The sequence below is a fragment of the Mustela putorius genome, unplaced genomic scaffold (assembly GCF_011764305.1).
Source record: "Mustela putorius furo isolate JIRA1106 unplaced genomic scaffold, ASM1176430v1.1 tig00003834_pilon_pilon_pilon, whole genome shotgun sequence".
In the NCBI taxonomy this organism is placed as follows: domain Eukaryota; kingdom Metazoa; phylum Chordata; class Mammalia; order Carnivora; family Mustelidae; genus Mustela; species Mustela putorius.
Genome location: NW_025421987.1, coordinates 136,342,931 through 136,355,878, shown reverse-complemented (window position 1 = coordinate 136,355,878; position 12,948 = coordinate 136,342,931). Strand labels below are relative to the sequence as shown.

The 12,948-nt window shown below is 53.8% G+C and overlaps 1 protein-coding gene across 5 annotated transcripts in view; it reads left to right on the top strand.

Moving 5' to 3' along the window:
- The window catches only part of SCN5A (sodium voltage-gated channel alpha subunit 5), a 94,829-nt gene extending 85,059 nt beyond the window's left edge, over window positions 1–9,770 (top strand). For 4 of the 5 annotated variants that reach the window (XM_004759336.3, XM_045089146.1, XM_045089147.1 and 1 more), the window contains 4 exons: window positions 301–438; window positions 1,056–1,160; window positions 2,726–2,996; window positions 6,207–9,770. In XM_004759336.3, coding sequence (XP_004759393.1) covers window positions 301–438; window positions 1,056–1,160; window positions 2,726–2,996; window positions 6,207–7,447 — 1,755 coding nt within the window. In that variant the 3' untranslated portion in view covers window positions 7,448–9,770. The remainder of the gene's footprint in view (window positions 1–300; window positions 439–1,055; window positions 1,161–2,725; window positions 2,997–6,206) is intronic. The other variant, XR_006609302.1, reaches the window with a different exon arrangement.
- Window positions 9,771–12,948: the final 3,178 nt, after the last annotated feature.

Sequence of the window (12,948 nt, the reverse complement as noted above, 5' to 3'; positions counted from 1 at the left end):
TCCAATTAACTTCACTGTAATTTACGTGAATCTTGGTCTTACCCAAGAAGAGACCGGGTGGAAGGAATAAAGACGCAGATCAAGTTTCTTCTGTGTCCTTATACCCTAGCCCATCACAGTGTCAGCCCCCAGCCATCACTCTTCTGAACTCTGGCCCTGCCCGCCCTGGCCCGCTCTGCATACACAGACACAGACACGCAGCCCTGGGCTGGTGCCCTCGCTCCGGACATACCCTCTCTCCCAGGCAGCCCTGCCCCATTCCTGCCAGCCTGACTCCTGTGTCTGGCTTCTCCCCCTCAGTATGAAGAGCAGCCGCAGTGGGAATACAACCTCTACATGTACATCTACTTCGTCATCTTCATTATCTTCGGGTCTTTCTTCACCCTGAACCTTTTCATCGGTGTCATCATCGACAACTTCAACCAACAGAAGAAAAAGATACGTAGAGCACCTGCTCCCCGTGGGCCAGCAGGGGAGGGCTGGGTACCAGGGGACTGAGGAGCCATTCTGGCCCTGGCCCCATTCTGCCTTCCTGCTGGGGACAACCGGTCTTCCTCCTATGCTGCTGGAGTGGGTGGGAGAGGGATGTGTCCTTGACATAACAGCCCCCCAACCCGTAAGAGTGAAAGGAGGAATGCCATGCCTGCCCTAGCCTACCTGACCCGGGAGGCTCCTGAGAGGAGCTGGGCTGAGGGATGGGACTACTCACCCAGTCCAAAATTGAAACAGTGGCCTGGGGTCTCTTCAGCGCTACCAGCTAGGCAGAGAGAACGTCCAGGGTGGCTGAGCTGAACAGAGGAGAGGGTGGGGGATGGGGACTGGATTTGCACCTCCCAAAGCCAGAGAGGCCTCAGAGTAAAGGGAGACAGGGACCCTGCAAAAGCAGATTTGGGGAGGACTCTCTGGTGCAGGATAGGGACATACTCCTTTCCACCAGGAGAAGAAGTGAGGAGGAGGCTGGCCAAGGCACCCAAATCAAGGAGGCAAGATCCCTATATGCCCCATGCCAGAGCCCCTCAGAACCCCAAAATGAGTCTGGTGCTGTCTCTCTGCACTTAGGGGGCCAGGACATCTTCATGACCGAGGAGCAGAAGAAGTACTACAACGCCATGAAGAAGCTGGGCTCCAAGAAACCCCAGAAGCCCATTCCGAGGCCCCTGGTGAGCCAGCTTCTGATTCAGCAAGAGTGGAGAGTTGGGCTGGGGGGGCCTGGGAAACCCCAAACCCCAGGACTACTGAATTTTCCAATGAAAGCCTAAGTGAGCTTGCCCAAACTGTCCACTCAGATTTGTGTATTTCCTTAATAGTAAAAATTCTTAAATATGTACCTTTCAAATTCATTAATCAATAGAGTTTTTATAGGATGATATCACTGGAAGCAGTTTTACACTACAGAAAATGGAAATCTGAAAAGTTTGGGAAAGTTGCTCCAAGAATGTATTAAGGAAAATAACACAGGATTTGACATCTTGTTTAATCCTTTCTCTATAGTACCACAAACAGTTTGCCGATGTCAGGAGTGGGGTTTGGACCCAAAAGGCTAGAAAAAGTGCCAGGAAGACCACAAAGAAGACTTATCATGCATTTGATCTATTCAGAGACTGAGGAAGTGTTGAAAACAGGGCTGTGAAAAATCAATACTCTTTAAAATATGATATGTGATATTTTAATATGAACATTTTTATTTGGGCATTTTTAATCTGATGGTATTTAATGTAAAAGAATGAAAGAACATGAAACTGCTTCAAAATTTAATCCCCCCCCCCAAAAAAATCAACCAGGGCCATCGGTCAGTGGGTCAGTGCAGGGACGGAGGGGCTCTGTCAGGCATCTCAGACTCCTGAAGGAAGTGAGGAAGGCATGGGCAGCTGTTCCAACCAGGAGGGCCCCCTCCCATGGGAGTCCTTCTCCTCTGAGTGCGCCCTCTTCCCCTGCCAGAGTGTGAGAGCAAGGCAGCCTCTGTCTACCCACCCCCATTCACAGCCTCTTCCTTCAGGGGACGGACTCAGCCTGAGTCCCCTGGCAGGTGGTGCCAGGAGGGACACTCAGTCCCCTGTGAGACTGACTCCCTTGCCTGACCAAGCCATTCTTCAAAAAAGTGGGGGGTAGGGGATCAGTACTCAAAGTAATTAGGTGACATAACCCAAATCACTAGCTAGGAAGTGACTGTACCAGGTTTTTAATCCAGTTCATCAATTTTATCTAATTCCTAGCTTTTCACCATGCTTTGGTTTATGTTAGTTGTGTGTGTGTGTGTGTGTGTGTGTGTTATAGTTTTCTCTCTTTCCCCAGATAATCTGAGGTGGCTAACGATTAAAGACACTTAAATATAGTTAATTGAATAAACAGAATCAATTTCATAAAGGATGGAGAAAATTTGTTAACCTGAGGACCAATTACTAGGCTTGAACTTTAAATTTGACCTTGAGCCATCAGACAGTGGGTGCGTGGGTGCAAAAAAGAGAAGCACAGTGAACGATGATGTGTTAGGGAAGGTCCCGATAGGAGAAATCTTTCCTGAAGGTTCAGAAAAGACTTCAGGGAAGAGAGAGCCCGAGAGCTGGGCCTAGAAGCAGGAGAGCCAGGCTGTTTCAGCCTCGTGACCTCCTCTCACCCTAACGGTCTCACCAGAGGGTGGAGAGGCAGAGTGGATGGTCTGGGCTGAGGGGCATCAATAGGCCTATCTGAGGTCCCAGCTGAACCCATCCTTTGCCCCTCCTTCCAGAACAAGTACCAGGGCTTCCTGTTCGACATTGTGACTAAGCAGGCCTTCGATGTCACCATCATGTTTCTCATCTGCTTGAACATGGTGACCATGATGGTGGAGACAGATGACCAGAGCCCCGAGAAAGTCAACATCTTAGCCAAGATCAACCTGCTCTTTGTAGCCATCTTCACAGGCGAGTGTATCATCAAGATGGCTGCCCTCCGTCACTATTACTTCACCAACAGCTGGAACATCTTTGACTTCGTGGTTGTCATCCTCTCCATAGTGGGTGGGTATGCAGGCCTTTCCTCCTGTGCTGTGTCTGTACTTAATGCCAAGTGTACTAGACTCCTTTGTTGTTTCCGCTGCATTCCACACCTCTCCCTGTCACACACACACACGCACACTCACCTCCACAGAGAACTTGTCTGGGAAGGCCCACTCAGGCCAGGGGGGCCATCCTGGCAGAGCAGCCCCATGGGATGCTCTGTGAGAGCTTCAAGGATGAATCTCGGAAAGGTAGTTGGAGCTGGACAGGCTTCCCGGCCCTCCCAAGGGAAAGGTGAAAGGAAGAAGAGACTTTCCTAGGGTGAGATGAGTCTCCAGGGATGGGAACAGGTAGCACTCTAGGGTAGAACTGATGCCTGGAAATGGAAAATTCTAGAGTTTAGCCACGAAGATGTGTGCCAGACTCTTTCAGACATCACCCACCTTGTGCAATTGAACTTACAAAGTCTACCTTGAGGCAAGGAGATCATCCAACTAGGAACAGAAGAGATAGGATTCACATTCCATCTGTTCAGGCTGCTATAACCAAACACCAGACTGGGTAACTCATAAACACCAGAAATTCCTTTCTCACAGTTCTGGGTGCTGAAGGTCCAAGATTAAGGCACCAGTGTGGTCATGTCTCCTTGTGAGTGTCCTTCCCCTGGTTCATAACCAGCACCCTCTTGACTATGTCCTCACAAAGTAGAAGGGGCAAGGGAGCTCTCTGGGGTCTCTTTTATAAGGCACTGATCCCACTCATGAGGGCCCCAACCTCATTACCACAGCACCTCCCAAAGGTCTCACCTCCTAATACCATCATCTTTGGGAGTTGGAATTTCAACATACGAATTTGGTAGGAGAGTCAACCATTCAAACCATAACACACGTCCATGTCTGTTGACCTCAGGGTTCAAATCCTCTTTTATTTTTGTTATTTATGTATTTATTTATTGAGTGAATGAGAGAGCAGGGAGGTGGGAGGGGCAGAGAGAGGGGAGAGAGAATCTGAAACAGACTCACCACTCAGCGCAGAGCCCAACACGAGGTTCCATCTCACCACTCTGAGACCGTGACCTGAGCCAAAATCAAGAGTCGGACGCTTAGCCAACTGAGCCATTCAAGTGCCCCCCCTTTTTAAATAGTAACTTTATTGAGATACAGTTCACATACCTTAAGATTTACCTTTTTAAGTTTATGATTTAGTAGTTGTTAGTATACTCACAGAGTTGTGTGACCATCACCGCTACATCTCATCTTAGAATATTTCCCTTGCCTCCAACAGAGACTCTGCACCCTTTTAGCAGTCACTTCCCATTTTCCCTCTCCCCAGCCCCTGAAACCACTCATCTAAGATTTTGAAGGACTGCCAAACTGTTTTCAAAGGCAGGTGCCCCGCTCTACATTCCCACCCTCAATGTAGAAGGGTTCCAGTGACTCCACATCCCCACCAACACTTGTTACTGTCTATAATTTCTTACCACAGCCACGCTGGCAGATATGACATGATCATCTCATTGAGGTTTTGGTGTGCATTTCCTTAATGACTAACGATACTGAGCATCTTTTCATGTGCTGATTGATGACTTCCTGTGGTGTGTCTTGGTCTATAACAGAAGAAATGTTTTAGAGACAGGTCTATTCAAATCCTTTGCTTATTTTTTTAATCAGCTTACTTACATTTTTATTGTTGAATTGTAAGAGTTCTTTATATATTCTGGACACCAGTCCCTTATCTAATACACAATTTGCAAATATTCTTTCCCATTCTGTGGGTTGTCATGTCACTTTCTTGGTGGTGGTTTCTTGAAGCACAGAATTTTTGTTTTGATTAAGTCCCAGTTCATCAAGGTTATTTTTCCTTTTTGTTGCCTGTGCTCAGAGCCCAAACTCTTGACCCCTCCGCCATGAAACTCTGCCATGGAGTGGCTGACTTTTCCTCTTTCTGCCGCCCATGTACATACAGCCCATGCCTTTGGTGACCTCAGAGGAAAACGCGGGGGCTGAGGCAGGGGCTAGCTGTGGTGACAGAGAGATGTTAGAAGCTGGATGCAGGGTCAGGAAATGCTCTGGGAGGTCCCAGACAGGGGTGAGGGTGAGCATGCCGGGTGGGACTGGAGAGAAGCTTTAGAGAATGCAGGATGTCAGCAGCTGCAAGGGCCAATGAGGGGTGGTTGTGGGGAGCTTTGGGAGAAAGTGTGTCATGTACCTCAGAAGCACCTACGGGTCCTGGTGCCTGGCCATACTGGAAGGACTTGGCTAACAGCTCCACTTGGAGCCACAGGGTCTGAGTCGAATCCCAGCATCTCACTGACGAGGTGACAGCTTAGGTCAGTTACTTCACTTCTCAGTTCCCACTTCTGGAAAATGAGGACGATGGTATCCTCTTACCTCCTCGGGTGACCGGAAGGGCTAAATGGATGGATATAAAATGCCTAGGCCAGTGGCTTATTGACAGTAAACATGACACATGACAGCTGGTGACATGCTTACATGAGGAATCTAGAAAGGTCACTTGGGCCAATACAAAGAGTTTTTTTCACTCTTTCTCCTATAACTTATATGCCTGCTTCTTGAAACTCCAAACCCAGAGTTGTCAATAGAGACCAAGGGGAAGCCCCAGAAGCTAGCAGGGCTGGGAGGATGACAGTAACGATGGCAGAAACGCTGAGTTGCGACAGGCACGGCGTAGTGGAGAACACAGACTTGTAGGCTGGTGCTTTTTGCCCTTCCATGAGCACATGAATCATCTGAGCTTATTAAAATGCAGTGGGACTACGGGTGAAACTGAGAATCCACAGTTCTGATAATCAGCCCAGGAGATCCGAGGGCTACTGGTCCTCGGACCACACTTTGAGTAATGAAGAGCTGAAAAGCCCGAGTTCTGATCCAAGCTAGGCCACCTTGAGGCCTCAGAACCCAGGATCTAGAAGATGGGCCCAGTATGTCTTTACTGTGCAGGTGTTCTCAGAAGGCTAAGGGACAAGAGATCTGGGAAGGCACTTTGGAAAATGTGTGGGTACTGTGCATCTCACTTTCTGGATCATAAATGAGAAATGGAGCCCCAGAGAGATGGGAGGATGCTGGGTCCTTGCACGCCCCCATTAACTTGGTCCTCCTGAAGGGGCCTCCTCCCCTTAGCTCCTTGCCATACTGAGACCCATCCAGTGACACAGGGCGAGAGGGAGGACAGAGGTGCACAGGTGGCCATGGTCTCTGTTGTTTCCCACAGGTACTGTGCTCTCAGACATCATCCAGAAGTACTTCTTCTCCCCAACACTCTTCCGAGTCATCCGCCTGGCCCGAATCGGTCGCATCCTCAGGCTGATCCGAGGGGCCAAGGGGATCCGCACGCTGCTCTTTGCCCTCATGATGTCCCTGCCTGCCCTCTTCAACATAGGGCTGCTGCTCTTCCTCGTCATGTTCATCTACTCCATCTTCGGCATGGCCAACTTTGCTTATGTCAAATGGGAGGCTGGCATTGACGACATGTTCAACTTCCAGACCTTTGCCAACAGCATGCTGTGCCTCTTCCAGATCACCACGTCAGCCGGCTGGGATGGCCTCCTCAGCCCTATCCTCAACACAGGACCCCCTTACTGTGACCCCAATCTGCCCAACAGCAATGGCTCCCGGGGCAACTGTGGGAGTCCGGCCGTAGGCATCCTCTTCTTTACCACATACATCATCATCTCCTTCCTCATTGTGGTCAACATGTACATCGCTATCATCCTGGAGAACTTCAGCGTGGCCACGGAGGAGAGCACCGAGCCTCTGAGTGAGGATGACTTTGACATGTTCTATGAGATCTGGGAGAAGTTCGACCCAGAGGCCACCCAGTTCATCGAGTATTCGGCCCTGTCTGACTTTGCCGATGCCCTGTCTGAGCCGCTGCGCATCGCCAAGCCCAACCAGATAAACCTCATCAATATGGATCTGCCCATGGTGAGCGGGGACCGGATCCACTGCATGGACATCCTCTTTGCCTTCACCAAGAGGGTCCTGGGTGAGTCTGGGGAGATGGATGCCCTGAAGATCCAGATGGAGGAGAAGTTCATGGCGGCTAACCCGTCCAAGATCTCCTACGAGCCCATCACCACCACACTCCGGCGCAAGCACGAAGAGGTGTCAGCCACAATCATCCAGCGGGCCTTCCGGAGGCATCTGCTGCAGCGCTCCATGAAGCACGCCTCCTTCCTCTTCCGCCAGCAGACGGGCAGCAGCGGCCTCTCTGATGAGGATGCCCCTGAGCAAGAGGGCCTCATTGCCTACATGATGAACGAGAACTTCTCCCAGCGCTTCGGCCCACCCTCCAGCTCCTCCATCTCCTCCACATCCTTCCCGCCCTCCTATGACAGCGTCACCAGGGCCACCAGTGATAACCCCCAGGTGCGGGTGTCTGACTACAGCCGCAGTGAGGATCTCGCGGACTTCCCCCCATCCCCAGACAGGGACCGCGAGTCCATCGTGTGAGTGGCAACCCAGCGGTCCAGGATGCACCGGGGGCGCAGCCTGTTGCTTCGCAGCTCACGTGACTGCGACCACAAGCCAGCATCTGCTGGGCCTTCCTTGCTTCGGGCTCGGGGTGTGAGCAATGAGCCTCGGCCCCACGGCTCGACAAGGCAGAGTTCGGTGGCGCCCACGCTGACAGCCAGAAGCAAGTGGCCAAGCTGACCATTCAGGGTGGCCTGACACTGGAGGCCCTGCCCACGCCGGTGGCCGGGGCCAGTCAGGCCACATCCTGGGGCTCTGAAAAGCTCTACCATCTCAGTTGCTGAGAAGAAACACAAAACTGAGACTGTAGATGTTGTGAATGGGCTTTCATAAATTTATTATATTTGATATTTTTTTACTTGAGCGAAGAACTAATGTTTTTTCCATGGACATCGGCAGCAGTTCACACTGCCTTTTCTTAACTCCCAACGAGAGTGTCTGTGAAGCTGCCGGAACTTTCTTCTCAATGCAAAAGTACAACCCAGTGTGGCTCCCACAGGCCCTCACAGCCCCGGGGCCGGAAGGGGTTCCCCTGCTGCGTGGGCTGTGGCACCGGAGGCGCTGAACCCCACTCCTCCCCCAGTGTCTGCACAGAGTCCAAACAGAGGCCAGACACCGGCCACACGCAGCCCAAGCTCCCCTCACCCGAGCCTCAGGCAGAAGGGTTCTTGTCAGTGGGGGCTCACTCTGGCCTTCCCTTGTCCCCAGGGTCCTGTTTGCCCCCTGTGTTTTTATGCAGGCCATACTGGGGTCATTTCTACAAAAATACAAAGCTTCCAGAAGAGAGTAACCGGAGTCCCAGGGCTGGTCCTAGGCGCTGACGTTGCCTTTTCTTCCCAGGAGAACCTGGCCTTCTGTGTGAGTATTAACATTAAAGGGAAGGGCACGAGGAAACCAGCCCCAAGCTTGGCCTGGCCCCCAGCTTGTCCTTGCTCCTGAACCCGGCAGACCCCGCCGCACAGGCCAGGGAGAGAAGTCTGAGCCCCGTGCCACGAGGGCTAAGAAGCTGAACAGCCCTCCACCGTGGGACCCCAGCGCATCTGAAGAATGGAATCTGTTGTCATGACCGGAGCTCTCTTTCCAGACCTTTCTGCCTCTCACCATGTGTGGGGGGGGGGTGAGGGGGAGTGGGGGGGGAGGACTCCTGTGTGGTGCCCAGCAACTCTCCAGACAGAGTGGGGAGGGCAGCGTGGGCCCTGTACCGGGAAGGAGCCTTGGGAGGGTCAGACACTTCCCTGCCCTGGGAGGGGAATGGACTGTGGGCAACCTTGGGAAAGGGAGCCATGTGGCCCCGGAGCAGCCCCTCTGGGCTCAGCCTGGGGTCCCGGAGGCACCAGCCACAGGCAACCTGGGGCAGGGTCCAGGCCCTCCACAGGTCTCGGGAGAAGGCCTTTTCAGGGAAAAATACTTTTTCTAGTCCAGTTACCCCCAGGGCTTCTTGAGCTGCTGACAATCCTATTTAGCATATGCAAATCTTTAAATGCAGAGACCTGTCTCCCTGAGAGTGACAGTGTTGGCTGGTGGAGACTGAGCAGGCAGGGGCTCAGCTGCCCGCCCATCCCAGCTCTCCAGCAGAGCCGACACCCACCTCTGGGCAGCCCCGGAAGCTGGAAACGCTGCTCCTCACCTACCTCGCCGAGCTGTCAGAGGGCTGGATGTTCATGAGCTCGTGGCAGTGCCGAGGGGGCATTGCTGGCTAGTCAAGTATTACGTTTCTTTCTGTTGCCCCGAGTTCCCTTGGTGGCTACCCTAGCCCCCGTCCCCCCACCCACCCCAGTGATCTCTCTTCTCCCGTGTTTCCCCTGAGTCCAGTGCGGGATGTGGTTTTGACCATACCAGACACACTTCTCCGAGTGGAAATCTTATTTTTGTAGCTCTTTGTGCTTTGCTCTCAAGGCTCGGAGCGGTGTGTGCCCCTCCCTGGCACTCGGCGCCCACTGCAGGGGCGGGAACACGGTTTGGGAGTGCAGGCCTGCTGGCTGCCCAGGTGGCCGGAAGGGGGCTATGGTTTCGAGTGTGTGTGGGTGTGTGTGTGTGTGTGTGTAAGGCCTGGGGGCCCTGACACAGGTGCCCAGGGCTGTGGCTGAGGCTGGATAAGCTAGGCCTGACTCCTTAGCTTTTAGCGTGGCTCTCATTTTCTTTTTCCCAGAATGGCACGATGACCAGTAAGAGGGAAGAGGGTAGAAAAAGGAGGGAGCATCAAGTGCCAGCTGTTGTCTGAGCTAACTGAGCACTTCTCACCAAACTCTGTGTATAAATAAGATACATATTTTTAAAACAAACCAATAAATGGCTTACATGACCTGGCCTGGGCTCTGTTCTTGTGATTTGACAAGGGCGGCGGCAGAGGCCCACCGAGCCTAAGAGGAGATCTCCCCCTGAAACCAGCCAGGGAGACGGTGGTGGTGCGGGGACAGGGGCAGGATAAGACCCCGAGAACCACGTGGGACTTCCCCTCATTTTCCAAGGAGAACAGATGGGAGCGTGGCTGGTCTAGGAAAAGTGGGGATACCTGAGGCCTGCCTTCCAGGAACCCTCATCTGGAGCACTGTGGAGGGCGAGGGCTGCCATTTGAGGCTTCCATAATGGAGAAGGTTGGGAAGAGTGAGGCCACAGAGAACAGCCAGATGGTCTGTGAGTTAACACAGGTGGACTTGTGGCGCCTTCCTCTGGCTCCTCACTGCTGCCCCAGTGCCCCAGCGCCCCACCAAAAGTGCTCCACAGCCAGCAGAGGCCTCCTTCTGGCTGGCTCTCTGTCCTATCTCATGGGTTCACTCCATGGCCTCTGACTCAGCAGACATCTGCCCCCTCTGGGGGTGTTGTCCAGGCTTTCTTCCAGGCTCTGGCATTGCCTCCTTCAGGGGACACATCCTCTGGGATCTGACTGATCTTGGGCCCTGCTTCCAGGAAGAGAGAGCAGGAAACACCCTCTGCCCCTCCCCACTACACCCCCCTCCTGCAGCCACGCTTAGAGTGGAGCCTTGATATGGAGCCCAGTTGCTACCACTGCACCCCAGCCTGGCACGTCCAGCTGCTTCCTGGGACACCAGCATGGCTTTCAAGCCCAGCCACCCAACACTGGGCTGGTCTGTCTCAGCCTGAGTCCCACAGTGGCCATCTTCAACTGCAGAATCCTCCTCACTGCCTGGCCAGCCCAGGCCCTACTGGCCTGCCTTGTCTGCATCTTTCACTCCTGCTGTAAGGGACTCAGAGGCTTTCCTTCTTTCCTTTCCTTTCCCCTCAGCTACCAGAGTGATTTCATCCAAGATGGCTGCCTCCTGGATGAAACCCTTTGCTGGCTTCCTGCTGCCTTGGGATCCAGGCAAGCGGTACCTGGGCCTCCAGCCCCACCAGCCTCCGTGACCATCTCTTTCTCCAACCCTCAGGGACCCAGGCTCTTCCTCAAGACCCTACCAGCGGCTGTTCCCTGCACTAGGAACACACTGGCCTCCTCTCCACTCAACCCAGGGGCCTCATCTTAACGTCACCTCCTCTGGGAGCCTTCCCTGACCACCCAGCTCCCTTCCCCATCACCTGCCCCCACTCTAGGTACTGCCCTTGTCACAGCACTGAATACCACTATTGCAAACACCTGCAAAGCCCATTTTATTCCATTTTATTCAGCAGACACAATCTTGCCCTGACCCTGGATGAAAACAGGGCTGACCCTGAGGCCAATTCCATGGCCATTCAGTTCCATCTTGGACAAAAGAGCAGCCTGCAGCCACGCTGTAAATATGATCTTAGCCAGGGCCCAAAACTGCCCATCCCATGGACAGAGACAGGGTGGCTGTGCTGCTCCTCCTCCCCACCAGCAAAGGTACTCCTTGCTGAGCCTTCTCCCTGCGGTTTCCTCAGCCCAGGTGTGCTCTCTTCCAGGGACCCCTGAGACCCCTTCCTTTGCCCATCATGGGCACCCTTGAGTCCAGCCACAGCCTCTTCCTCCACGCCCTGTGACAGCCCCCCCACCCCAGGCGGCTCTCCTGTGGTGGCACACAACGGTCCCTCTCAGCCACCTGCCACCTCTGGTCCAGGAGAAGCACTCAGAGTATCTGCCCCCAGACACACATACACACACATGCTGGGGTGCGACCATGCCCAACCATAGCCTGTTTCACAGCCGCCACCAGAGCAGGGGGCCCACAGCTCCCCTCTACATCCCATGCAGTCAGGTCTCATCACCTGTCCACCTGAGCTTCCCGAGACCCAGTGAGGCCCCATCCTCCTTGTCTCCAACATGTCAAAGCTCTCCAAGAAGGACCCCGTGGACCTGGGGAAGAGCTTCGCATACCCGACATGGGCCCACACCAATGGAAAGCCACACGGGGTCCTGGAAAAAACAAGTGATAGTTCTTCCCAAAGAAACCCTCCCACAGCTCCCCTCAGCCCTCCACTTTCTTGGGCCCCTTTTTATATTCTTGATGTGACTGTGAGGTCCCAACATGCAGTACCACTTCCCTTGAAAACCATCTGCATATGAGAGACATGGGGTTTGGGACCCTGAAAGCCTTGGTGTTGGTCCCTTGGTCAAAAGTGGGGCAGAAGCAGGCCACCCTCACCTCTGTTTAAACATCTTTCCCCAACCAGACAGAGGTTTTTCAGAGGGCAGGCCATACCCCAGTGTTGTGGGCTATCAGCAACTGTTGTAAAAAATGTCAGAATTTGAAACAGCAGCATATCCTATGCAGTAAGGGTGAATGTTGTCATGTGAAACCACTGTTTCAGAGAGATATATATTTTGGGTGGGCACCCACATGAACAGAGGGAGTGATGGAAATGTGCTTCCCATCACAAGAAAGCAGCCTGAAGACTGGGTTCATGGCTGGTCTCGTCACCCTGCACGCGGGACCTAGCTCGGGAGCGGGCATGGCAGGAGCCCCGCACGTGTTGATGGAGGGAGAAAGGTCGGGCCCCCCACCCTAAGCTGGGAAGGGTCAACCTCCTCTCTGGCAAGCTCTAGGACACGATGGCTCGGTCTGGGCCCAGGCTGCGGCTTCCCCATCATTCTCGAAGCCCAGGCTTGGCATCTGGGGTTCCTGATCTCCTTATGCAGGGTCTGCCCCAGCTGCCTGAAGTGGACCTTCGCTTGGCATTGCACAGGGCAGGCTCCTCTGGAGGGAGGCCCAAGTGGGGCCACTGCTGTCATCAGGCCGCCGTAGGGTAAGGCTGGGGTCCAGGCAACGAGTGGCTCTGAGGGACGGATGCCGGCTCCTGTGTCAGAGGGAAGGCATGTGGCCCAGAGAGCTCAACCCTTGGCAGGGAGAGAAATGCTCCTGGTTGGACGTCAGCTCTCACCCTGGGGCCATGGCTTTGGCAGCCACCCTGCCCCGTGCCAATGGCTCCCCCGCCCTCGGCCCCAGCAGCCATGAGACTCGAGCCCTGGTGTCCGGAGGCTAGGAGGGCGGGAGGCATGGAGACGGAACTGGGACAGAGCCGGCACAGCAGCCGCTGGCTCAGGGAGGCCGCAGCATCGTGTCCCT